General features: G+C 45.7%; 1 protein-coding gene across 1 annotated transcript in view; it reads right to left on the reverse strand.

Moving 5' to 3' along the window:
* The window catches only part of LOC110493672 (inactive rhomboid protein 2), a 39,626-nt gene that overhangs the window by 3,061 nt on the left and 9,480 nt on the right, over nt 1–27,085 (reverse strand). Inside the window, exons 2-16 of the mRNA XM_036949674.2 lie at nt 17,950–18,111; nt 16,151–16,302; nt 15,357–15,561; nt 12,639–12,833; nt 12,163–12,291; nt 8,911–9,011; nt 8,476–8,685; nt 8,162–8,273; nt 7,910–7,984; nt 6,822–6,983; nt 6,500–6,585; nt 6,294–6,357; nt 5,880–6,050; nt 5,679–5,779; nt 3,395–3,548 (exon numbers count right to left, since the gene is read on the reverse strand). Of these exons, the coding sequence (XP_036805569.2) occupies nt 3,395–3,548; nt 5,679–5,779; nt 5,880–6,050; nt 6,294–6,357; nt 6,500–6,585; nt 6,822–6,983; nt 7,910–7,984; nt 8,162–8,273; nt 8,476–8,685; nt 8,911–9,011; nt 12,163–12,291; nt 12,639–12,833; nt 15,357–15,561; nt 16,151–16,302; nt 17,950–18,099 (2,067 nt within the window). The 5' untranslated portion in view covers nt 18,100–18,111. The remainder of the gene's footprint in view (nt 1–3,394; nt 3,549–5,678; nt 5,780–5,879; nt 6,051–6,293; nt 6,358–6,499; nt 6,586–6,821; nt 6,984–7,909; nt 7,985–8,161; nt 8,274–8,475; nt 8,686–8,910; nt 9,012–12,162; nt 12,292–12,638; nt 12,834–15,356; nt 15,562–16,150; nt 16,303–17,949; nt 18,112–27,085) is intronic.

The following is a 27,085-nucleotide window of genomic DNA, read 5'->3' on the forward strand; positions in this document are numbered from 1 at the left end:
GAAGAGTGAGGCTTTTCACACGCCCTAGGCACGCAGCCTACACGTTCAAGACACGCTATATGGGTGCTCTGAATCCAATCATTTCCCAGCCAGCGCTAGACAGTCTAAGCTTCATTGGCCATTGAACACTTCATTTGACAGGCTGCGTTTCAGAACGTCTGAACTTTCTCTGACATCTGAATTTCTGCACTCACGAGTGACTCAGAAAGTCCTTTGAAGAAGAACTAGGGAATGTTACTGTTCTGACATCGAGTTGTTTCTTTAGAGAGAGGCGGAGTTGTAGAACGTCTCAAATTTTGACATATGAATTTCTGCACTGAAGAGTGACTCAAAGTCCTTTGAAGAAGTACTAGCGATTGTTACTTTTGTATTATTACGCATTTCTGAAACCGCCACCAGAACTGAATAAACTACTTTTAACGTTGAATGAGAAATCCAAGAAATCTTGCTATTTCTATGAAGATATTGAGATAACCCTATAGGCCATCCAACCCTGACCCACCCAAGACTGCTGGTCATACTGCTCGCTGAGCAGAACAATGATATGCCAAGCGGTAATCTGGTTTAGACCGCATGGGAATCATCACACATCACCAGATGCTTTAGCCAGTAATAATAGACCATGACATCAAGTCACACGCATTGAGTTGCAAAATTCCTGCATTTTCAATAAATTCCCTGGTTTTCCAAAAATTCGAGCTTGAGGATTCTGGATTTCCTGCTTATTCCCTTCTGATTCCAAGAAATCTCCAACCAGGAATTCGAGGAAAACCTGGGAATTTATTTAAAGTTCCAGGAATGTTGCAACCCTACACACACACATATTCTCAGGCATTCCCATGGGGCTCTTGGACTGATGCCTCTTTATGTTCATCTTACTTTGGCATGTGACACGTGCCTGATCTTCCACCACTTACACTTCTAGCTGCACTCACTGGTAAATTAACACAGAAGGTGATTGGTTTTCAGTAGCCCAAGTTGTGACACTTGGGCTCAGTGCACTAGTGTGACCTTTGTCGTACTCTCACTTCATAACAACAACATGAGGGAGAGGGTTGAAGAGGTCGTCTTTGGTAGTTTATTCATCAAAAGCCAAGAAAACAAAATGGTTACTAATATTTTAAGTCCAAGGTTTCAGATGAGTTAATTAACGCAAGGTGTCTAGTTCATTCAATTTACCCCCAAGTATGAATAGGATTTCAAATGTTTTTGTTTGTGTCAGAATGTTTAATATGTTTAAAACAGTAAATGTGTTATTTGTACAAGGGTGCGATCTCAGCCCTCTCCTGTACTCTCTGTTTACCCACGACTGCGTGCCATGCACGCCTCCAACTCAATCATCAAGTTTGCAGACGACACCACAGTGGTAGGTTTGATAACCAACAACGACGAGACGGTCTACAGGGAGGAGATGAGGGCACTCGGAGTGTGGTGTCAGGAAAATAACCTCTCGCTCAATGTCAGCAAAACAAAAGAGATGATCGTGGACTTCAGGAAACGGCAAAAAGAACATCCCCTCCCGATCCACATCTACGGGACAGTAGTGGAGAAGGTGGAAAGTTTTAAGTTCCCCGGTGTACATATCACTGACAGACTGAAATGGTCCACGCCTCTTCAACCTCATGAGGCTGAAAAAAATGTCACCGAAAACCCTCACAAACTTTTACAGGTGCCCATTTGAGAGCATCCTGTCGGGCTGTATCACTGCCTGGAACGGCAACTGCACCGCCAACAACAGCAAGGCTCTCCAGAGGGTAGTGTGGTCTGCACAAAGCATCACCGGGGGGGGAAACTACCTGCCCTCCAGGACATCTACAACACCTGATGTCACAGGAAGGCAAAAAGATCATCAAGGACAACAACCACCCGAGCCACTGCCTGTTCACCCCGCTTCCATCCATTAGGAGAGGTCAGTACAGGTACATCAGAGCTGGGACAGAGAGATAGAAGCTGTTTTTCAATCTCAAGGCCATCAGATTGTTAAACAGCCACCACTAGCACAGATAGGCGGCTGCCTACCTAGGTCATCCACAGCAGCTCTCTTCTCCCACTTGGCAACGCCCACATCACAAACAATGCCTCCTGTCCACGATACTAAGCCTTGTCCTCGAGCACAAAACTGTAGAGCGTGCTCTTCTTTCCAGTAACATTTTCACTCTTCATTTCTACAACCTAACATACCTGCGAGTGAATCAAATTGTAATCAATAAAGTTGAGCATGGATGGGGCTATTACAGTCCGGTCATACAGAAAGTGGGCTGAACACCAGAGGGAAATAGAACAAGGGAATAACATTTAAGTAACTTGTCCACTCTTCCTATGCTAAATGGTCAGCAACAGCCCAATGGTAAAGCTATAAGGGGAGATGACTTCCTGTGCCCTTCACATTTACCCTACTGCTGACTCCGCAACCTGTACTGAGCTTCCCTGCCGCTCTCGCTCTCTCCTTAACACACAGGCACAATTAAGCCAGCTGCCTCACCTCAAGGGGATTGAACTAACTTTCCATTAGCACATCACACACTGCAGAAGAAAGGGACTTGGTTGGATTAGATCATGTCCAGATAACACAACAAGCACCAGCATGTCCCGGTCAGGGAGAGGAACACAGAGAGCTGGACATTGCCTCTGTAGGGAGGATAGGGCTACAATGGGAATGACAGTGAATGACAAAACGTGTAAGAGTGTGTTTGTGTGTGCGACCACACTTGAGAGACTCAGACATGGTCTGAGACAGAAAGAATGGGTCGACTGACTGGGTCAACACTCATTTGTGATAAAACACGAACATGAGACCCAGTTGTGTGTGTTGGGAAAAGGAATGCAAAATGTATTGAATGCATGGAGCTTTACAGTTTACATGGAGTGGATTGATACTCCTTTTCACCACTAGGGGACCCTGGCACACCACATCTGGTTACTGCAGCCAAGGCTCTTCTCAGGCTGTCAGAACATCTCGTTGACTGTGCCAACCCTAGCAACTCAGTCAGTCGCACAATTGCAATACGTTTTTGTCAATGGCATTTCTTCCAATGCTTTGAGCATACAATGAATACAGGATCTCTATGGCTTTCTCAAGCCATGTGTAATGGTTCTGTTCCAGCTTCAGGTGATATGGAGGCAGGGCAGAGGCAGTTAAGTCCTAATCAATTACCCTCCAGACAGGGTCATGTCCAGTCCAGTAATCTCCCTATCCAAAGCTCCTCCAGTACCCGAGCTAAGCTCAGTGGCTGCCCGGGCCTAGCTGAGATGTTAACCGTTCTCTCGCTCATCAGCTTTCCTTGAAAACACCTGACCAGCTTAATGGCTATCAGCAGTGGCAGTTGTGTTAGCTGAGCAGGTGTGTGTGTGTGTGTGTGTGTGTGTGTGTGCGTGTGTGCGTGTGTGTGTGTACCTCAGCTCTGTAGGGGAGGAAGAGGGCGCTGGCCAGGTTGCCGGTGATGCCAGAGAGGACGTAGATGATGGAGATGCGGACCCAGCCAGCCAGCTTCTCCAGGTCTCTTAGGATAGTCATCTGGAACACTACTGACACCAGGCAGTGGAGGAGGCTTCATAGGAAAGAGGCCAGTCAGAGGACAACGCATGGAAATGTACACGCATACTGTAGGCTTATAATATATTAACACGCACACACACACACCTACGTTGTTAACATAAGCACACACACACACCTACACACCCACATTGTTAACATAAGCACACACACACACACCTGAACCCCAGCACGTGCTGTAATCTCCTCACTAAGTACCGATATCTGAATCATGTGGGGGAATCCTCTCTACGCAGTATTTCATGTTAAGGTCAAACTTAGGGACACAATGGGATATCCCCTGAGCTTTTTTTCACTGACCATGTAAACTGACAAGGAACAATCAGAGCCGTGTAGTAGGCTACAACTAGGGTTAAAGTATTAAAGGCCCAGTGCAATCAAAAACGTGATTTTTCTGTGTTTTATATATATTTCCACACTGAGGTTGAACTACTACTGTGAAATTGTGAAATTGACAATAATGCCCTATTAGTGTAAGAGCTGCTTGAAATTTGAGCCTGTTTTGGTGGGATGGACTTTTGGCAAGAAGTTCACTAAGACTATCTTGTAGTGCTTTTATTGGCAGAGGGGTTTGGAACTCTTTCTTATTGGTCTGTTAACAAATGTACTGCCTGGTGATGTCAAATGTACTGCCTGGTGATGTCAAGTGATGTCAAATGTACTGCCTGGTGATGTCAAATGTACTGCCTGGTGATGTCAAATGTACTGCCGGGTGATGTCAAATGTACTGCCGGGTGATGTCAAATGTACTGCCTGGTGATGCCAAATGTACTGCCTGGTGATGTCAAATGTACTGCCTGGTGATGTCAAATGTACTGCCTGGTGATGCCTGGTGATGTCAAATGTACTGCCGGGTGATGCCAAATGTACTGCCTGGTGATGCCAAATGTACTGCCTGGTGATGCCAAATGTACTGCCTGGTGATGCCTGGTGATGTCAAATGTACTGCCTGGTGATGCCTGGTGATGTCAAATGTACTGCCTGGTGATGTCAAATGTACTGCCTGGTGATGTCAAATGTACTGCCTGGTGATGCCAAATGTACTGCCTGGTGATGCCAAATGTACTGCCTGGTGATGCCAAATGTACTGCCTGGTGATGCCAAATGTACTGCCTGGTGATGCCAAATGTACTGCCTGGTGATGCCAAATGTACTGCCTGGTGATGTCAAATGTACTGCCTGGTGATGTCAAATGTACTGCCTGGTGATGTCAAATGTACTGCCTGGTGATGTCAAATGTACTGCCTGGTGATGCCTGGTGATGTCAAATGTACTGCCTGGTGATGTCAAATGTACTGCCTGGTGATGCCAAATGTACTGCCTGGTGATGCCTGGTGATGTCAAATGTACTGCCTGGTGATGTCAAATGTACTGCCTGGTGATGCCTGGTGATGTCAAATGTACTGCCTGGTGATGTCAAATGTACTGCCTGGTGATGCCAAATGTACTGCCTGGTGATGCCAAATGTACTGCCTGGTGATGCCAAATGTACTGCCTGGTGATGCCAAATGTACTGCCTGGTGATGCCAAATGTACTGCCTGGTGATGCCAAATGTACTGCCTGGTGATGCCAAATGTACTGCCTGGTGATGTCAAATGTACTGTCTGGTGATGCCAATAAAAGCACTACTTAGCTAAATTCTTGCTTGAGAAATTGCTCTTTGCTAAGAAGCGATTTTTTGACAAATACATTGTATCACAGTAAGATACTTAATTGTTACCCAGAAATGGCTGCATTGGACCGTCTGCATTGGACCTATTAGAGAGATTTTCCTGGTCAGGTCAAGTGGTCGGCAAAAACCCATTTATTTTATTTAACCTTTATTTAACTAGGCAAGTCAATTAAGAACACATTCTTAGTTACAAGGACAGCCTAGGAACAGTGGGTTAACTGCCTTCTTCAGGGGCAGAACGACCGATGTTTACCTTGTCAGCTCGGGGATTCGATCTAGCAACCTTTCGGTTACTTGGCCAACGCTCTAACCACTAGGCTACCTGCCGGCACTAAGTATTGATGGGACTACAGTGAGCTGACCTGAGGTCTACATAGTCTTACTGTCAAGAACTTTAGGCGAAAAACAATGTCATGTATAAAAAGTGCTTTAGAAATACAGTGTATGATTACCCTGCGTGTAGGAATAGGGAGAGCCACAGCCTGTAGACCTGGTCAGGGACGTCAGGGTTGAGGAAGGGCAGGAGGCCACACACCTCATCCAGACAGTGGATCTGTTAACGAAGAGAGACCACCGGATCAGATAGGGAGTTGGCTGTCATGAAACAAACCCTGTAAACGACACCCACACAGGACAGACAAACACCCACCTACCTGGGAGCAGAGGGTGGCCTCCTCGTGGAAGTAACCGTGCATGAAGGAGCAGTACTCTCTCGTAGTGATCTCACACCGGCCCTTAGTTCCTATGCAGCAGGGTCGTCCCTTGAGGTTACAGTCCATGTGTCTGTAGCCTGTCAGGTTCGTCTTGCGTGGGGAGGTACAGATCTGGGATCAGATGGAGGGAAGGTGAGAAGAAGCTAGTGTTGGTTTCCACTGATTCAAGACCTGAGGTTACGATGGTTTTGTAACCTCTCATCCACTGCTGTATTTTAATACCAGGGGCTTATACTGTACAGTGGGGCGCAACATTCTGTAGAAATGGAATGTATAATGGTATCTGTTCACGCAATACATGTTAGCAGGGCTGTCAGACGGAGCATAACTCTGAATGATCCTCCTGTCACTCACCGGCCAATGTGTGATGTCATCGGGCCAGGTGTGAGGCTCTGCTGAGGCGGGCTCTTCACAGGTCCTGTTCCCAGCATGCACCAGGAAAACAGATAGCAGGAAGACACTTTATGATACCCTCGAGTAAGTTTTACCTTGTCAGGTCAGGACAGTGTGTGTGTGTGACCACTGTAGTCGTTATAGTAGAACAGTGTCAAAGACGGTACCTGGGGTCCTGGTGACACACAGAGCCTGATGACCTCAGAATGTCCACATATTCATTCCTCCATTTCATGAAAGTGGCCAATGACTCCTACACACAGACCAGAATAAACACAGCCAGACACAAGTTGATCATCTTGTTTCTAGTTTACAAGCATTCATCTCTCGGTGGCAGGAGAGTGTGTGAGAGACAGAGACAGACGAGAATAAGTGGGAGTACAATAGTACTGGTTTGTGTGTATGTGTGTGGGTCTACTACAGTATGTGTGTGGGCCAACAATAATACATATGCATGTGAGCGTACTGTGTACGTGTGTGTATGCGTACCGAGCAGTCGTTGCTGAGGGTCTGGACACAGCCCGAGTTGTCGTTCTGTACACAGCAGCCTGACTCTCTCTCCTGGTCCTTGGCTTTCTGGATGAGACTGACTATCTGGCTGTCCTTACGGATACACGGGGAGAACTTGGCTCCAAGGTGGATTAGGTCCTCCTGTGAGGGGGAACAGAATACAGGAATACATTGTTAATCTGGCACCCAGACACATATTTGACGTAGCAACCAAAAATAGTTAACCTAACCTGGCAACCCCAGCACAGTTAACCTAACCTGGCAACCCCAGCACAGTTAACCTAACCTGGGAATCCAATAAAGTTAACGTAACCGGGCAACTCAGAACCAGGGCCAAAGAAGCGTTAGGCTTACTGGCCTAGCCTTTGTTTTAGCTGGTCGTTAGACCTCTTTCCTGTATTGTAAGTAGTCAAGAGATCCTATTTTGATAGTCAACCATACAAAAAAGGTAGTACCTAGTGCATCACAGTACAGAACAGACAAAGATCGTTTTCCACCAAAACCCCAGCTACAGTTATTTGAGCTATAGCCACCCACTAGTCGTGTGGGACCCTTTACACTCGTCATACTGTGGCCTATGTGGGATGATGTGGTGGAGCCATCGTCTTACTTGATCAGAAAACACACACTTTTTCACTTGACACCCTACATAGAACATAAACTGTAACATGGGTGACTGACCGTCAGCCCACCACATTCTCTGAAATTAACATTCTGTATCACTGTCCAAGTGGATATGAACCTGACAAGTGTGAAGTTTCTCAAGGCAAAATGAAGTCAGAAAGTCCTTTGGACCAGTCAAAGTACTTTAATACAGTCAGAAGGCACACTAGCACTAGTAAGTACTTACTAGTAAGTACACTATAGTAAGTGGGGAAATAACTAGTTAATAAGAACTAGTGAGTGAGTCCAGAACTTCTTTAGCGTGTCCTGTTGAAGCCCAAGTGCGTCTCCCACCAACACCACAGACCCCCGCAGACATAGCCCATCAAAACTAAAGACCCCACATGTAGACTGAAAGGGCATTCAGTATGTATGACATGTGCGATAGAAGAGCAGTGACTCACAGAGCCGGGGCCGATCCAGAAGTTCTCCTGCTGGATGAACTTGACACTCTCATAGATGCCCTTGTTCTTCAACACCTGTGGAGGGAGACCAAGAAAACACAGTCAGGAGAAACAGTGCAATGGATCCCTAAGGTAGCCATTGTGGATCAAAAGAGGTATGCCAGAAGCCACCACAGAAACCATTGGATTACAGAAGCCATTTTTGGATCCTATTAGGGGGTCTAGTTGCCTAGGCCCTATGGGACTCCTCACCAGTTCAGTGGTGGAGTGTTGGGCGAACCCCACAGGGGCAAAGCCATAGGTAGCACAGGCCAGGATGGTGATGACCACGTGGACAAAGGTGATCCAGTAGGTGAAGTACGGTCTGAGGGACACGACAGAGCAGGGTTGTTTTTCTTATTTGATTGGATCGTTTGAAAATGTACACAACGATATCGCTGCAGAGTGAAAATCACATGTATGTGGTTCTCACAGACGAATGAATGCCCACTAAATGTGAAGTACTAGGTGTGGATTGTGTGAAAGTACTGTACGTATTCATATGCGTGTTTCCCTTCCCTCCTCACCTGTGGCTGCTGAAGTCATCCAGCTGTTTCTGCACCTGGCTGCTGATGCTGCGACGGTAGTGACGGTTGAGCCAGTTTCCCACCACGCCCATGCCGTACTGCCGCTTGGGCTTGTCAAAGGCAAAGTGCTTGACCTGGGAGGCGATACGACGCCCCCGCTGCTGTGACTCGGCCTTCTCAATATGCATGGTGGGGGTTTTAGACACATCCCTAATGGAGGGGCAGAAAGAAAGACACACAGAGAGCGAGACGCACAGAGAGCGAGACGCAGAGAGCGAGAGAAACAGAGAGCGAGAGAAACAGAGTCAGAAACAGGAGGCAAAGGGAAGGGTTGAAAGAGTGGAGGAGAGAAAGACAAACTCAAAGTCAAAAACTGTAGAAACCAATGAGACTTTATCAATCACTCTCCCCATCCCTCTAATGGAGGCTACTTACAGGCTCTGGTAGGGCTCATGGTGACCTCCGTAGGAAGCTGACATAGGGGGAGACTCGAACACATCATCAGCCATGGAGTACAACTCATCATGGGCATCCACCTGAGACAGAGAATTGACGTGGGGAGAATGTTATCGAGAGGCCCACAGAAAACAAATCTCTTCTCAATTTTCAAATGTAGAAAATTCCATCCGCCATTCTGCACTAATCATTCCATATACTATCCTCCCCTACACACCATCATCCCCATCAACCAGTCCATAGACATCACTACATACTCCATCACACGTCTCACTCCAACAGTACAGGATCTGGCTTTCTTAACTTCCAACTACTTTCTTAACATTCAAGAAAATCTCAAGACAACTTATATTCACCCTTCATCCCTCCACTCACTGTCACACCTACTATTCATCCCTCCACTAACTGTCACACCTACTATTCATCCCTCCACTAACTGTCACACCTACTATTCATCCCTCCACTAACTGTCGCACCTACTAAGACTCCAGCCACCCTAGGCATAGACTGTTCACTCTGCTACCGTACGGCAAGCGGTACCGGAGCACTAAGTCTAGGTCCAAGAGGCTTCAAACCAGCTTCTAACCCCAAGCCATAAGACTTCTGAACATCTAGTCAAATGGCTACCCAGACTTTTTGCATTGCCCCGCCCCTCCACACCCCTGCAACTCTCTGTTGTCATCTATGCATAGTCACTTTAATAACTCTACCTACATGTACATACTACCTCAACTAACCGGTGACCCCGCACATTGACTCTGTACCGGCACCCCTTGTATATATTGTTATTCTTTACTGCTGCTCTTTAAATACTTGTTACTTTTATCTCTTACTCTTATCTGTACTTTTTTTAACTGCATTGTTGGTTAGGGCATTTCACTGTAAGGTTGTATTTGGCACATGTGACTAATACAATTTGATTTGAGAGGAGAGGAGACCCAAAATAGCCACTTGACATTGTGTTAATTATCTCATCTGTGTGATCTAGCACAGTGGCTAAGCTGAGACTGACTGCTTTCACCTGGAACACAGAGCACAAACAGATACATATAGAAGAGACAGAGAGAGACATATAGAGGAGACACACATATAGAAGAGAGAGACAGAGACACAGAGGAGACAGAGACATATAGAAGAGACAGAGACATATAAACTCAGCAAAAAAAGAAATGTCCTCTGTCAACTGCATTGATTTTCAGCAAACTTAACATGTGTAAATATTTATATGAACATTACAAGATTCAACAACTGAGACATTACCTGGACAAGCTCCACAGACATGTGACGAACAGAAATGGAATAATGTGTCCCAAAACAAGGGAGGAGGGGGGGGGGGGGGGGGGGGGGGTCAAAAATAACAGCCACCAGCTGCATTAAGTACTGCAGTGCATCTCCTCCTCAAGGACCGCACCAGATTTGCCAGTTCTTGCTGTGAGATTGTTATCCCACTACTCCACCAAGGCACCTGCAAGTTCCCGGACATTTCTGGGGGGAATGGCCCTAGCCCTCACCTTCCAACAGGTCCCAGACGTGCTCAATGGGATTGAGATCCGGGCTCTTTACTGGCCATGGCAGAACACTGACATTCCTGTCTTGCAGGAAATCACGCACAGAATGAGCAGTATGGCTGGTGGCATTGTCATGCTGGAGGGTCATGTCAGGATGAGCCTGCAGGAAGGGTACCACGTGAGGGAAGAAGATGTCTTCCTGGTAATGCACAGGATTGAGATTGCCTGCAATGACAACAATCTCAGCTTGATGATGCTGTGACACACCGCCCCAGACCATGACGGACCCTCCACCTCCAAATCGATCCCGCTCCAGAGTACAGGCCTCGGTGTAACGCTCATTCCTTTGATGATAAATGCAAATCTGACCATCACCCTTGGTGAGACAAAACCGAGACTTGTCAGTGAAGAGCACTTTTTGCCAGTCTTGTCTGGTCCAGCGACGATGGGTTTGTGCCCATAGGCGACGTTGTTGCTAGTGATGTCTGGTGAGGACCTGCCTTACCACAGGCCTACAAGCCCTCAGTCCAGCCTCTCTCAGCCTATTGCAGACAGTCTGAGCACTGATGTAGGGATTGTGTTCCTGGTGTAACTCAAGCAGTTGTTGAAATCCTGTACCTGTCCCGCAGGTGTGATGTTCGGATGTACCGATCCTGTGCAGGTGTTGTTACACATGGTCTGCCACTGTGAGGACGATCAGCTGTCCGTCCTGTCTCCCTGTAGCGCTGTCTTAGACGTCTCACAGTACGGACATTGCAATTTATTGCCCTGGCCACATCTGCAGTCCTCATGCCTCCTTGCAGCATGCCTAAGGCATGTTCACGCAGATGAGCAGGGACTCTGGGCATCTGTCTTTTGGTGTTTTTCAGAGTCAGTAGAAAGTCCTCTTTAGTGTCCTAAGTTTTCAGAACTGTGACCTTAATTGCCTACCGTCTGTAAGCTGTTAGTGTCTTAACGACCGTTCCACTGGTGCATGTTCATTAATTGTTTATGGGTCATTGAACAAGCATGGGAAACAGTGTTTAAACCCCTTACAATGAAGATCTGTGAAGTAATTTGGATTTTTATGAATTGAGTTTAGAAGAGACAGACAGAGACATATAGAGGAGACAGAGACATAGAAGAGAGAGACATATAGAAGAGACAGAGAGAGACACAGACATATGGAAGAGAAAGAGACATACAACAGAGAGAGAGACAGAGGAGACAGAGACAGACATATAGAGGAGACAGAGACAGACATATAGAAGAGACAGAGACAGACATATAGAGGAGACAGAGACAGACATATAGAAGAGACAGAGACAGACATATAGAAGAGACAGAGAAAGACAGAACTAATACAAACAAAAGCATGAAGACGGAGGCAGCGAAAGAGAGGGAGAGAGAGACGACTGAGGCACATGGAGAGAGAGAAACAGACATATGGAAGAGAAAGAGACATACAACAGGGAGAGAGACAGAGGAGACAGAGACAGACATATAGAAGAGACAGAGACAGACATATAGAGGAGACAGAGACAGACATATAGAAGAGACAGAGACAGACATATAGAAGAGACAGAGAAAGACAGAACTAATACAAACAAAAGCATGAAGACGGAGGCAGCGAAAGAGAGGGAGAGAGAGACGACTGAGGCACATGGAGAGAGAGAGACAAACAGAAAGAGAGACAGAAAGCAAGAGAAGGACACAGAGAGAAAGGTAGATAGAGTTGCATTACCTTGCTGAAGAAGACAGACTCGTGATTGTCTGCCGAGTCCACAGTATCCTCATCCAGCAAGCTGGGCCGGGCGAAGCTCCGCCGGCGGAAACTACGACTTGTCTGGGAGCCCACTGGACCTGAACGACCCTGAACCACACACACAACCAGGACATTTGTGGGACAATATCAAAAGACTCGCTGTGGGGAGAAACAACTCAACTCAAATATGACTGTGGTACAGTACAACATACACAGATCAACATAGCAGTCTTTTAAGCGAAAAATATATAATTATGTCAGGCACGTACACACAAAACCATCAAATATTCATCTGTATTCCGCTCAATAGCAACACACATGCAACACACATGCACACACACTCTTGAATGTACACTCAAATGAAGTCTAGTTTCCTCTAACGATCCCCAGTGGTGATCAGGTTGGAGATGAAACCCCATCCACACTTCCTCTAACGATCCCCAGCGCCCGCTCACCCTGAGTAGGTTGGACGCTGCTCGTATACTCATGCGGGCGACAGACTCCCTCTTGCGCCGGGGCAGGTGGGCGTAGCCCCTGGAACGCTGGGAGGAGAACCGCGGGGTGACAGGTCCTGTGTGGGGGGTACGGGGAGGTCGGTCCGTCTCATCCGGGTAGCGGAACGCTCGCCCCCGTGCTAGGGGGTCCACAATCTGGGGGGGGGGGGGGGAAAGAGGCGGACAGACAGGGCAAGTTCACACTGATTAAACAGAAACACACTAAATAATTAACTGTCACATCATTAGCTTCATCACAACAAAAAAAACTACATTGTAAAGCTGAAATCCTCAAGAGGTGACATTTAAACTAGCTGGGGGAATCTAAATCAGGAAAACGTTGCACTCTACAGGAGTTGACAAAGAATCACACTGACGGCTCTACATGAAAGTGTTACTGATGTCACAGTGAAATTCACACACACCTATGATCCATCTACTAGGAGTGTTCTGTGTGTGCACGTCTGTGTGTGTGTACGTCTGTGTGCCGAGGTATCAGTCAGCGTGAGTGTGTCAGAGAGAATGTAGAAGCTTGTTATGCAGTCTTACCCGAGTCTTCATAGGAGTTGACAGAGAGCAAAGGAGAAAGAGGAACAAAAACAGATTGGGAGAGAGAGAGGAATAGACAGACAGAGACAGAAATAAGGGGGCAGAGAGTGACAGACAGAAGGAGAGAGAAAGAGAGAGAGTCGTGGAGACAAACTAGCACCCAGGAGCGGGTGTGTTGGAGTCAGAGGAGAGCAGAGTGTGTGGGGACTAACAGAAACAATACATCTAGCTGGGGCTCAGATGTAGTCAACCTCCTGTCACCACAGTGCCCCGCTCTGCATTATTTATGGCAGGCAGAGGGTACACTTCACTTCCCCTTGAGTGGAACTACCGCCGCCCTTCCACCTAATCTCTGTGATGTCTCCATTCTGAGTAGAGGTCCAAAAGCCGGAGTCTAATCTGATGTCTGACACCGAGACAAGTGATGACGGTTGTTGATGATAGAGTCTTGTAAGGTAAAGTTGATTTGATTGTGCAACAAACACAGTGGCCCCGTTTACAAACAATCCCTACCCCTCAGTCCCTGGGCACTTCATGTAGATCAGAAAAGATGTGGATAGTAGTATCTTTCCTTGCCACTTTATTGCTAATATGGTGAATTCAGAAAGTATTCAGCCCTGTTATCGTTTTCATTACAGCCTTCTTCTAAAATTGATTAAATAAACGTTTCCCCTCAATCAATCTGCACACAATACAGCATAATGACAAAGTCAAAACAGGTTTTTAGACATTTTTGCAAATGTATTACAAATAAAAAACAGAAATAACTTATTCACATAAGTATTCAGACCATTTGCTATGAGATGTCGATATTGAGCTCAGGTGCATCCTGTTTCCATTGATCATCCTTGAAATGCTTCTACAACTTGATTGGAGTCCACCTGTGGTTAATTGAATAGATTGGACATGATTTGGAAAGGCACACATCTGTCTATATAAGTTCCCACAGTTGACAATGCATGTCAGAGCAAAAACCAAGCCATGAGGTTGGAATTGTCCGTAAAGGAATTGTCCGTAGAGCTCAGAGACAGGATTGTGTCGAGGCACAGATCTGGGGAAGGGTACCACAACATTTCTGCAATATTGAAGGTCCCCAAGAACACAGTGGCCTCCATCATTCTTAAATGGAAGCAGTTTGGAACCCCCAAGACTCTTCCTAGAGCTGGCCGCACAGCCAAACTGAGCAATCGGGGGAGAAGGGCGTTGGTCAGGGAGGTGACAAAGAACCTGATGGTCACTCTGACAGAGCACTAGAATTCCTCTGTGGAGATGGGAGAACCTTCCAGAAGGACAACCATCTGTGCAGCTCTCCACAAATCAGGCCTTTATGATTGAGTGGCCACTCCTCAGTAAAAGGCACATGACAGCTCAGACCATGAGAAACAAGATTCTCTGGTCTGATGAAACCAAGATTGAACTCTTTGGCCTGAATGCCAAGCGTCAACTCTGGACGAAACCTGGCACCATCCCTACAGTGAAGCATGGTGGTGGCAGCATCATGCTGTGGGAATGTTTTTCAGCGGCAGGGACTGGGAGACTAGTCAGGATCGAGGGAAAGATGAACGGCACAAAGTACAGAGAGATCCTGAATGAAAACCTGCTCCAGAGCATTCAGGAACTCAGACTGGGGCAAAGGTTTACCTTTCAACAGGACAACGACCCTAAGCACACAGCCAAGACAACGCAGGAATGGCTTCTGGACAAGTCTCCGAATGTCCTCGAGTGGACTTGAACGCGATCGGACATCTCTGGAGAGACCAGTAGCTGTGCAGCGACGCTCCCCATCCAACCTGACAGACCTTGAGAGGATCTGCAGAGAAGAATGAAAAATTTCCAAATACAGGTGTGCCAAGCTTGTAGGGTCATACCCAAGAAGATCCCAGGCTGTAATCGCTGCCAAAGGTGCTTCAACAAAGTACTGAGTAAAGGGCCTCAATACTTATGTAAATGTGATATTTCCATTTTTTTTATGGTTTAATACATTTGCAAAAATGTCTAAAAACCTTGATTGAATCCATTTTAGAATAAGGCTGTAACGTACCAAAATGTGGAAAAAGTTGAGGGGTCTGAATACTTCCCGAATGCACTGTACCTACCCAGTTCTGTCAGACCTAGGGGCTAAGAGCCTACCTTGGGAATCTTGTTTGCGGCGGGTGAGTCCAGGCCCTGGTCCATGCTGATGGGGAGCTCCGGCTCTCTGTACTGGGCCTTGAGCTTGCCGTAGCGCTGGCTGCAGTGGCGCAGGCTCTTCCTCTGCCATAGCTGCTGCTTGGTCTCACAGTCCTCACCCACCCCGAACCAACCAGCTGCTTGGGCTGTAACTTGGGCTGTACTCCTGGAGGGGGGGGAGAGAAGGGGGAAAGAGGAGAGAAAGGAGGGAGGGAAAGGAAAGTTGGTAGGAGGAATACAGAAGAAAGAGGGAGAGACAGTGAGGTGTAAAAGAGAGAGGGAGAATACAACTTGATTACGTCCAACATTCCAAACAGTCATAAAAGGAAATCCCCCACGACATGCTGCCCCCCCCCCCAAAATGTTTTTTGCGCAAATCCCATTGGATGAGAAAGCCAGTTTCCCTCCCCTCTGAACTTCTTCTCCAATGGGGTTTGAGAAGGAGAAGAGGATGCAAGGAGTACACAATTGAGATTCTCTCCCACTGTCTTTTCTCTTTCTCTCTCCCTTCTGTTTCTCTCTCTGCCGCCATCTGTTAATCTACAGCCTCTTTCCACCCCCATCAAATCTTCTCATACACCACCTTTCCTTTCTTTTTGCACTCGTCATCATCTTCCTCCTTTCTCACCCTCACTGCCCCTGAAATCCTCCTATAACCCCTTTCAGCGTTTTCTTCTGCCCTCCATTAGTTTCTTCCTCCCTTTATTTCTTCCCTCGCTCTTCCCACTTCTCCCTCTCTCTCCAACCCCACTTACTTGCGTATGCTCTGAGACAGGGAGGTCTGTCTGTGGAAGGCTGCCCTCCTGTCCCCAACAGAGTGACCACCACCACCACCATCAGCACCACTGTCAGACAGAGGACTGGCCTGCTGCTGGCTCTCACTCTTCTTCAGGGACGAACGCAGGGGCTGGACAGAGGGACAGGGGAAAGAGCAGAGAGCCAGTATACAGGTAGGCTTACTGAGTATTATCATAGCTCAGAGAGTCAGTATACAGGTAGGCTTACTGAGTATTATCCTAGCTCAGAGAGTCAGTATACAGGTAGGCTTACTGAGTATTATCCTAGCTCAGAGAGTCAGTATACAGGTAGGCTTACTGAGTATTATCCTAGCTCAGAGAGTCAGTATACAGGTAGGCTTACTGAGTATTATCCTAGCTCAGAGAGTCAGTATACGGCAAGCCATGAAAGTAAAGGGTACTTGAAATGGATTGGCTGAATATAGATGGAATTCACACTATCACTGGTATACTACTGGGCTAAATCTTCACTTGTGGTGTGTGAATCATTTGAAGATTGTGTAAATCGTGCATTGTTGTCAATGGAACGTTTGGACGGAAATGCGTGTTAAGTGCATGATTGTTGTGTTATGATTCAGTCAACAGCGTTCCATTGACTGTAGTGATTACAACTATCCGGTTTAGCTCACAGAAGTGTAAGAATGGCAAAGTAAGGAGTTCTTTTTCTGAGACCGCAGCAAAATGCATAAATCATTTTTTACAAACATACGAGTGATACTAGGGAGACACCAGAACAACCTAAAGCTTAATGATTTTTTCCATTGTAATGTTATTTCATTTTGTATTACATGTTCTTTCAAAGCCCATTCATGTCTTGAAAGGTGACTTGGCTAACGACTTGTGGAGTCAACGGAGTATTGTGAGAGACACATGAGCTGCCTGTGTGTCAGCCAGCAGGGGGTGTGCTTAGCTAGCCAGCCTGCCACCAGAGGCTCTTTGTTGGGGAAACCCCCTGCGTATTGACAGTGCACACACATACGTTCTCACACATGCACTCTCCCTCACACACTCACCCACCCACCCACCGTCCCCCACACACACCCTCCCTCATCCCGTTCCTACACACCCTCTCTGCAGGCAGACTCCTAACACTGATGACTTTTGACAAGTAATGGTACAGGGAGTTCTTCATGTGTGATGGAGCAGATTGTTTTGGGCAAAATAACCACTTCATCTGAAGGAGTCCCCTGGGGTTCACCAATCCAGCCAGACAGAGACAGTGAAGAGATGTGAGTTAACCAGGAAAATGGATACATGTACCCAAAAACTAGCTAATGAGACTACATTGGACCAGATTGGACCAATTTTGTTCAGCTCAGAAAAAATCCTGGCCCTATTTATGAAGCCCAAAATGTAAAGACAGGAATGTTAACAGGGCATATCTCAGCTTTGCTATAGAGTAGCTAGTCATGAGTGACCGTGCAACACTAGCATGAGTGGGGGGGGGTGCTGATTGAGATATGGCTGGCCCAGTGCCCATAGACACCAGCAGCTGTCCCAAATGCCAGACTTCCCCCAATGAAATGACATACTGTATATGAAGGCAAGGAAGATAGTATTCTCCTCTATAGTAAAAAGGTTTTCAGTTGGGGGACTGAAACTCCTGACTATACTACCAACTGTAAAAGTTTGCTTGCCAATTCTTCCCTTTCCTATTGAAATGGCATTCATCAGGGCATCCAACTGCCATTTTCCAAGTACAGACCATGTTTCCATAAAGAGGGGTCAAAGTGGAAAGATCAGGTCAAAAGGGGTACCTGCTTGACCGTTTCATCTCCCTCTTCAACCCTCTCTTCTTCCTCTGGGGCAGGGATGGCTATGACCAGGCGGGGCGGCTTCTTGCTCTTCAACCGGCTGTCTGATTGGCTGCCGTTAGGAGGCGGCTCCCCCCCTTCCTGTGACGCCATCCTATCGGAGTTCTGAGGGCAAACGAAAGTCAAATTGATTAATGGCATGTTTGAGATGGAATCTTCAAACTTGCATTTCTGATTTCTTTCTTCCCTCTAAAAGAGATGTGAAACCAGCTGTGACCCTTTCTTTCCTCACTCATGTCACCTCTATTTCTCAGTAGCCTTCAACTTCCACTTTCATTCTCAACTTGCGCAAAAGTGGTTCCATTTACAAAGACAAGACTGACCTACTCAGACATGTCCTACTGAAAAGACAAACAACACCGACAGGCACTTTGAACCATTCAGGAACTATCTGAAGTAGCTACTTTAACACAAACATATTAGCCAAATGACAAATTACTAGAGGAACTCCTATCTGCAACAAGGAAGGACGCATTGCCCTGCTGAAATAACCTTTCACATGTGTATAGGGAAGGGAAACCACTGGATTTGAATACCACCCTTTTTGTTGAAGCGTCATTTTCCATGTAAAAGCCTATCAGCTAAACCATAAAAAACTAAAGTAGCCCGCCACAGCACACACGAATGCAGCGGTCCCAACACCATAAAACACAATACCTGGACATCTCCATCCAACTTTCCTCAGAACTCTACAGATGTAGGCTAAACAATATATACTGTACGTGCGCATTGGGCATGCTACTGTGCCTTAAATGCACACGCTATATGTAGACTGGGTCAGTGGGTCAAGCTGGAAAGAAATCCTAATAGATAACTCCGTCACAACAGAGGCATAACCCGAGTCTCATTCCCCAGGGTAGCGTTCATTAGACACCAAACAAAAGGAAACGTACTGAAACAGGGAGGGACTACCAGGTTTAGGCCAATAAGAAACGCTCATTCTTGTTTTCTGTTGCAAAGCGTTTTCCTTTTCCGTGCCCTAAAGAACAAGACCCAGCAATGTGAGGGAATAGGAGCCTGGCCTAGCCCCACTCTTGGGTAACAGTCGCAGACCGGCACAACGTAAACAATATCCATATTACTGGGGCCCAGTAGGTCCCGAGAGAGAAACCTGCCTTTTCCGCCACATACGTAATAATATCTATTGAAGGAAAACATTGACTGCCTGCCCAAGCAGATATGCATTAGAAAAACGGCAGGTGTTTTTTCCATGTTAGTTTGATGAGATCCTGGACGAGACCCCATAAATCAGTTACATTAGCAACCCTGTGCGTTAGCAACCCTTCTATGCAATTTAGTAACGTCACACAAAACACTTGTCGGTCTACTAGTACCATCATTCTTACTTGACATGCAGTTACTTAAAGGGTTCTCGTGGGCTGCTACACTGAATGAGTTAACAATAGGTTTTCTGTAGGGGCTGTGACCTCGTCTGTAGGACGCCAGCCAGGCATTGGATAGAAGCATCGTGGTAGGAGCTGGAATGAACGCATGGCGTCAGGTTAAGTTGAGACAGGTGACTGAGACAATAGCTTGTTACTTGGCAGTGCTAGTGGGGGTGTAGGCTGCAACACGTCATTCATAGAAAGCACCCGCTGGGACACTTTTTTTTTAGAGAGAAAGAGAGATATCGCTAGCATTAAAATTCTATCTAGATATACTCCCCTACGTATTTATTTGGTATACATATACTGCCACGCCATGTGCACAAGAAGACCATCATGAAGTGTTTACATACAGTAACACCATGCAACAACTATCTCTGAAAGCCACCCCAAGACCCTCATCTCTAAATGAGATGCTACTTGAGGACCAATGGAAATAAGTCAAATTTTTTGTTTACCCTCAATGATTCTTAAATCAAGTGCATCATTTTGTAGGTGTACCTTTAAATGATGAAATAATCTAAAACTCAACTAAAATGACATTCAATATCAGTGCATAGGCAAACCTTCCTTATCTGCTCAAGGCCACAACCATAATCATGCCTTCCTGTCCCCAGCTTCAAGTCTCCATTAGAAATCATCATCGGCCTCTGGACCCACTCAGAGCTCAATTAGTCCTCACTCTTCAGGTTTTTTGAACTGTGTCATTGTATATTTCCATAGGCAAGTGCAGGCAAGATTGCAATATTCCTATAGCGGTATTCTCCCTGGCCATACGTGTCCATTATAGATCTAGTCAAGGTCTTGAAGCCTTGGAGTTGCTATACATCGATAGGAAAAAAAGGGCCTTGGTGTCAGCGTCAGGGTAATCGGACACCATTCAAGTCAATGGCAATCAAGTCTGTGGGAGCAGAATAGTACGGAGAGTGGTTGGGGGATGGGAGAACTCTTATATGTTCCTATGGGACCGGGTCAGGCCCACACCCTCGCACATAATGAAATATCCAAGGCTTTCACTAATGGAGGGGTTTTAACAGTGTGGTGCCGTGCTTTAGTGGCAGACACTTACAAACCGCACAGTCTGTCAATGTGGAGAACGCTTTTATCGTTTCCATCGGGAGACTGTCAAGGAGTGAGTCAGCGTGTTGTTGTTTTGGTAGAGTGGAGAAAGAGAGAGATCAGTCTCATTGGGAGTCTCATTCTAAATGCATGGGCCTATGGAAATAATATTCTGCTGGTCTGTAATCTGCATACTTGATTGCCTATCTTTATGTATATCCTTGTGATATTAATCCTATATCTTCATCCATATCTTAACAATTATAAGTCAAATCAATATCAATACCATCCATAACAGATAATATAGGGTGGGGAACCAGGATAGCCAAAACTCAAAGGGCTTTGAAATTGCTCACTGAGATTACCCCGTTGATGACAATGAGGGTTTTGCTCCATCTATTAGGCCCATACCTATGTGACTGCTAGCATGAACAACAGTCAACACCTATTCTAAGCCAATAAGATACCAATAGCCTGGTTGTCTTGCCAACATATCTTGGATTGTATAACAATAGGTCAATGACCTGCGATGTGGGTTGGGTTTTCTATACAATTGTGGCGTCAGTTTTTTCCCCGTCCACAGCCAAAATACATTTCAGATTACCGAGCAACATAGAGGTGATTTACAGGCACTACTGGAACATTGCGCATCATCATCTTCAGTCCCCCAGGGAAAACACAGCTCCAGGACTTTGATTGTCTCACAGATACCCTTATTCCACCAGATAGTAGTTATGTTTCCATGATCAATACTGAACATTTCTGATAATTATTAACTTAGTCCAGAGGGAGTCTAACTCACACGGTAGTCTGGGAACAGCAGACGTGACAACACAGCCCATGGCTTCCACACTAACTCCCAGCACACGGAGCACAGTACTGTAGATTGTTAGTTCCCAGTCTCTCACTCTCTCTCTGCCACACAAATATCCTAAGTGAGTGGGAACTCGGTGTCACAGTAGTCTTGGAAGAGAAACTGTGACAACACAGCTCATGATGATAGACATTGAGTGTACAAAACATTAAGAATACCTTCCTAATATTGAGTTGCACCCCCCACCTCTTTTGTCCTCAGAACACCCTCAATTCGTTGGGGCATGGACTCCACTAGGACGCTGACCAACGTTGACTCCAATACTCCCCACAGTTGGGTGGTGGACCATTCTTGATACACACGGAAACTGTTGATCGTGAAAAACCCGGCAGCGTTGGTGTTCTTGGCACAAACCGGTGCGCCTGGCACCTACTACCATACCACGCTAAAAATCTTTGTATTTCCCATTCACCCTCTGAATGACACACATACACAATCCATGTCTCACGGCTTTAAAATCATTTTTTGACCTGTCTCCTCCCCTTCATCTACACTGATTGAAGTGTATTTAACAAATGACATCAATAATGGATCATAGCTTTCACCTGGTCAGTCGGTCATGGAAAGAGCAGGTGTTCTTAATGTTTTGTACACTCTAATTCCAAGTCCCAACCCAGTCACACATCTCAGTAGTGAGTCCCAAACATGTAGTGACATACCCATGGTGACAACCATAGTGCTCCTATCACATGACTAATATATCACTAGCTCCCACACTCCGTCTTTCTCTCTCCACCCGCTCTCTCTGTGTACTTCAAGCCACTCAAGAAATCTAAACTCTCTGTCCACTACTTTACATTGGGGCCAGTGTTGAGAGTGGGGCTCTTGAAGATATCATGACTCCGAGCAGGGCCCTTTTCATTAGGACATGCACCAGAATACATTTAGCAACTGAAAACTAAAATGACAGTTTCTTATAGGACAAGCACCAGGTAGTTCCTCCCTGTTTCAGTCTGGTTTCTTTTGTTTGGTGCCTACTGAACATGACCCTGGCCTTAAGTCATTAGCGTCAATGCTTCATTTCCATACTTGGTGTTTGGTGCCACTGTGTGTTCCTGTACAAATGTGTGCGAGTGTGTGTTCTCTTGCGAAAGTGCGTTACTGTCACTAAGCCCCTATAGCCCACAGAGTGCTGCTGTTGCATGTTAGCGTGACGCCAAGCACAACTGCTACCTTACACCATAGCCCTGGACACAGGCAGACAGGAATGTGCTGGTTCAGAAATGCCTAGGTTTGGTTGCCCCCGGCGATAGCTAGTTACAGTTAGAAGTGGTAATGGCCTAGAGCCCAGTTCCCAAACATAGACAAAGGCAAGGGCAGTCGGTGTCATGTTTCACTTTCTGTCATAGGCTTCAATGTTGAACATGTCAGCCCAAGTACAGTATAGCCCGGGTGAGTTGATCTACAGTACCAGTCGAAAGTTGATAAACCCTGGAATGAGAAGGTGTTTCTTTATCTGTACTATTTTCTTACATTGTTGAAAAATAGCAAAGACATCAAAACTATGAAATAACACACATGGAATCATGTAGTATCCAAAAAAGTGTCAAAACATATTTTAGATTCTTCAAAGTAGCCACCCTTTGCCTTGATGACAACTTTGCACACTCTTTGCATCCTCTCAACCAGCTTCATGACGTAGTCACCTGGAATGCATTTCAGTTAGCAGGTGTGCCTTATTAAAAGTTCATTTGTGGAATTTCTTTCCTTCTTAATCAGTTTGAGCCAATCAGTTGTGTTGTGACAAGATAGGGGTGGTATACAGAAGATAGCCCTATTTGGTAAAATACCAAGCCCAAATTATGGCAAGAATAGGTCAAATAAGCAAAGAGAAACAACAGTCCATCATTACTTTAAGCCATGAAGGTCAGTCACTGCTGAAAATTTCAAGAACTTTGGAAGTTTCTTCAAATGCAGTCACAAAAACCATCAAGCACTATGATGAAACAGGCTCTCATGAGGACCGCCACAGGAAAGGAAGACCAAGAGTTACCAGCCTCAGATTGCAGCCCAAATAAATGCTTCACAGATCTCAAGTAACAGACATCTCAACATCAACTGTTCAGAGGAGACTGCGTGAATCAGGCCTTCATGTTCAAATTGCTGCAAAGAAACCACTACTAAAGGACACCAATAATACTAAAAGGACACCAATAATAAGAAGAGACTTGCTTGGGCCAAAAAACATGCGCAATGAACATTAGACCGGTGGAAATCGGTCCTTTGCTCTGATGAGTCCAAATGTGAGATTTTTGGTTCCAACCACTGTGTCTTTGTGAGACGCAGAGTAGGTGAACGGATGACCTCTGCATGTGTGGTTCCCACCATGAAGCATGGAGGAGGAGGTGTGATGGTGCTTTGCTGGTGACACTGTCAGTGATTTATTTAGAATTCAAGGCACACTTAACCAGCATGGCTACCAGAGCACTCTGCAGCGATACGCCATCCCATCTGGTTTGCTCTTAGTGGGACATCATTTGTTTTTTTTAACAGGACAATGACCCAAAACACACCTCCAGGCTGTGTAAGGGCTATTTGACCAAGGAGGAAAGTGATGGTGCTGCATCAGATGACCTGGCCTCCACAATCACCCGACCTAAACCCAATTGAGATGGTTTGGGATGAGTTGGATTGCAGAGTGAAGGAAAAGCAGCCAACAAGTGCTCAGCAACTCCTTTAAGACTGTTGGAAAAGTATTCCTCTTAAGCTGGTTGAGAGAATGCCAAGAGTGTGCAAAGCTGTCATCAAGGCAAAGGGTGACCACTTCAAAGAATCTCAAATATAAAATATATTTTGATTTGTTTAACACTTTTTTGGTTACTACATGATTCAATATGTTTTATTTCATCGTTTTGATGTCTTCACTATTATTCTACAATGTAGAAAATAGTAAATATAAAGAAAAAACCATTGAATGAGTAGGTGTCCAAACTTTTGACTGTACATGGCTACTGTACATGGCTATATGCTTAAGTGCGTCAACTGCCAATTAACCTTCCTTTGTGTTCTACGCTAAGACTCTCTAAGACTAGATACCTATGCAGAGGTTTTACTTGTTGCTGTGAAATCCATGACAACATCCACTGAAGAATATAGTGTAGCTTCAATGGCATCTTGTGCGGAGCTGTACAGTACAGATGCTCAGCATTCTCAGTTGTACAATGCATCCAATATTCTACATCACTGCTTCAACACGAACTCCTGACACACAATGTATACATTTCAAAGTGCACAGCTGTTTCAAACAAATAGCATAAATGAAACCAGTTAAATACTGTATCACCACATATTTTCTCAATTGACATAATTGTCACACATTTGGAGCTGTGGAACAGCATTCACACGTACTGCTCGACTTGCCTCCAGAAATGGGCGTTGCCTGACAATCCGTCTCTTATCTCCAACCACTCACAGCAGGGCAAAAGAGTAACTGTCCTTCAGATGACTGCCTCATCACCACATCCTGTGACCAACAACATCTTCTCTACCACCCTGATTAATGCAACCTGAAAGAGCATTTGAACCACAAGTCAGAACCTAAACTCAGCAACAAAAAAAAGAAAAATCCTCACTGTCAACCGCGTTTATTTTCAGCAAACTTATCATGTGTAAATAGTTGTATGAACATAAGATTCAAACACTGAGACATAAACTGAAAAAGTTCCACAGCCGTGACTAACAGAAATTGAATAATGTGTCCCTGAACAAAGGGGGGGTCAAAATCAAAACTAAGTCAGTATCTGGTGTGGCCACCAGCTGCAATAGGTACTGCAGTGCATCTCCTCCTCATGGACCGCACCAGATTTGCCAGTTCTTGCTGTGAGATGTTACCCCCACTCTTCCACCAAGGCACCTGCAAGTTCCCGGACATTTCTGGGGGGAATGGCCCTAGCCCTCACCCTCCGATCCAACAGGTCCCAGAAGTGCTCAATGGGATTGAGATCCGGGCTCTTCGCTTGCCATGGCAGAACACTGACATTCCTGCCTTGCAGGAAATCACACACAGAATGAGCAGTATGGCTGGTGGCATTGTCATGCTGGATGGAGGGTCATGTCAGGATGAGCCTGCAGGAAGGGTACCACATGAGGAAAGAGGATGTCTTCCCTGTAACGTACAGCATTGAGATTGCCTGCAATGACAACAAGCTCAGTTTGATGATGCTGTGACACACCGCCCCAGACCATGACGGACCCTCCACCTCCAAATCGATCCCGCCCCAGTATAACACTCATTCCTTCGATGATAAACGCAATACCGACCATCACCCCTGGTGAGACAAAACCGCGACTCGTTGGTGATGAGCACTTTTGCCAGTCCTGTCTGGTCCAGCGACGATGGGTTTGTGCCCATAGGCAACGTTGTTGCCGGTGATGTCTGGTGAGGACCTGCCTTACAACAGGCCTACAAGCCCTCAGTCCAGCCTCTCTCAGCCTATTGCGGACAGTCTGAGCATTGATGGAGGGATTGTGTGTTCCTGGTGTAACTTGGGCAGTTGTTGTTGTCATCCTGTACCTGTCCCGCAGGTGTGATGTTCGGATGTACCGATCCTGTGCAGGTGTTGTAAGACGTGGTCTGCCAAAGCGAGGATGATCAGCTGTCCGTCCTGTCTCCATGTAGTGCTGTCTTAGACGTCTCACAGTACAGACATGGCAATTTATTGCCCTGGCCACATCTGCAGTACTCATGCCTCCTTGCAGCATGCCTAAGGCATGTTCACGCAGATGAGCAGGGACCCTGGGCATCTTTCTTTTGGTGTTTTTCAGAGTCAGTAGAAAGTCCTCTTTAGTGTCCTAAGTTTTCAGAACTGTGACCTTAATTGCCTACCGTCTGTAAGCGGTTAGTGTCTTAACGACCATTCCACAGGTGCGTGTTTATTAATTGTTTAAGGTTCATTGAACAAGCATGGGAAACAGTGTTTAAACCCTTTACAATGAAGATCTTTGAAGTTATTTGTATGTTTACGAATTATCTTTGAAAGACAGAGTCCTGATAAAGGGAGGTTTCTTTTTTTTGGTGAGTTTAGTAGATAAATACCCACCAAGAACTTTGAGAGAATTGCGAGAGACTCGAGATCTTGACAAATGTCAGACTTCAATAAATTTCAAAAGGACTGGTGTGAATTGTGCAATATGTCAATAGCATTCAAGATGTAACGTGCATGTGCATGGAAGAACGAGCAAAGACAGTCATCTCTTCACACCAGGGGGTGAATCAATCGAATTGTGTAGGAAAGTAACTTCAGAATGCATCAATACATCAGTGTAGCAACTGAAATCATCCCTTACTCATCTACCTAACCACAATGTGTGTGATAATGACTAGAGGTCGACCGATTAATCGGAATAGCTGATTAATTAGGGATGATTTCAATTTTTCATTACAAATCGATAATCCTCCTTTTTGGATGACGCTTATGGCCGACTACATTGCAATCAGAGGAGACTGCGTGGCAGGCTGACCACCTGTTACGCGAGGGCAGCATCAAAAGGACCACGGTAAGTTGCTAGCTAGCATTAAACTTATCTTATATTTTTTTTTATCTACACATGGTTGATGATATTACTAGGTTAACTAGCTTGTTCTGCATTGCATATAATCAAAGTGGTGCCTGTTCATTCACCATTGAATCACAGCCTACTTCTACTTCGACAAACGGTTTATCAAAAGAACATTTGCAAAAAAAGCATAATCGTTGCACAAAAGTACCGAACCATAAATATCAATGCAATTCTTAAAATCAAAAACCTGCATATTTAGTTA

This window comes from Oncorhynchus mykiss, chromosome 17 (assembly GCF_057628025.1).
Source record: "Oncorhynchus mykiss isolate SJ-2025 chromosome 17, ASM5762802v1, whole genome shotgun sequence".
Lineage (NCBI taxonomy): Eukaryota > Metazoa > Chordata > Actinopteri > Salmoniformes > Salmonidae > Oncorhynchus > Oncorhynchus mykiss.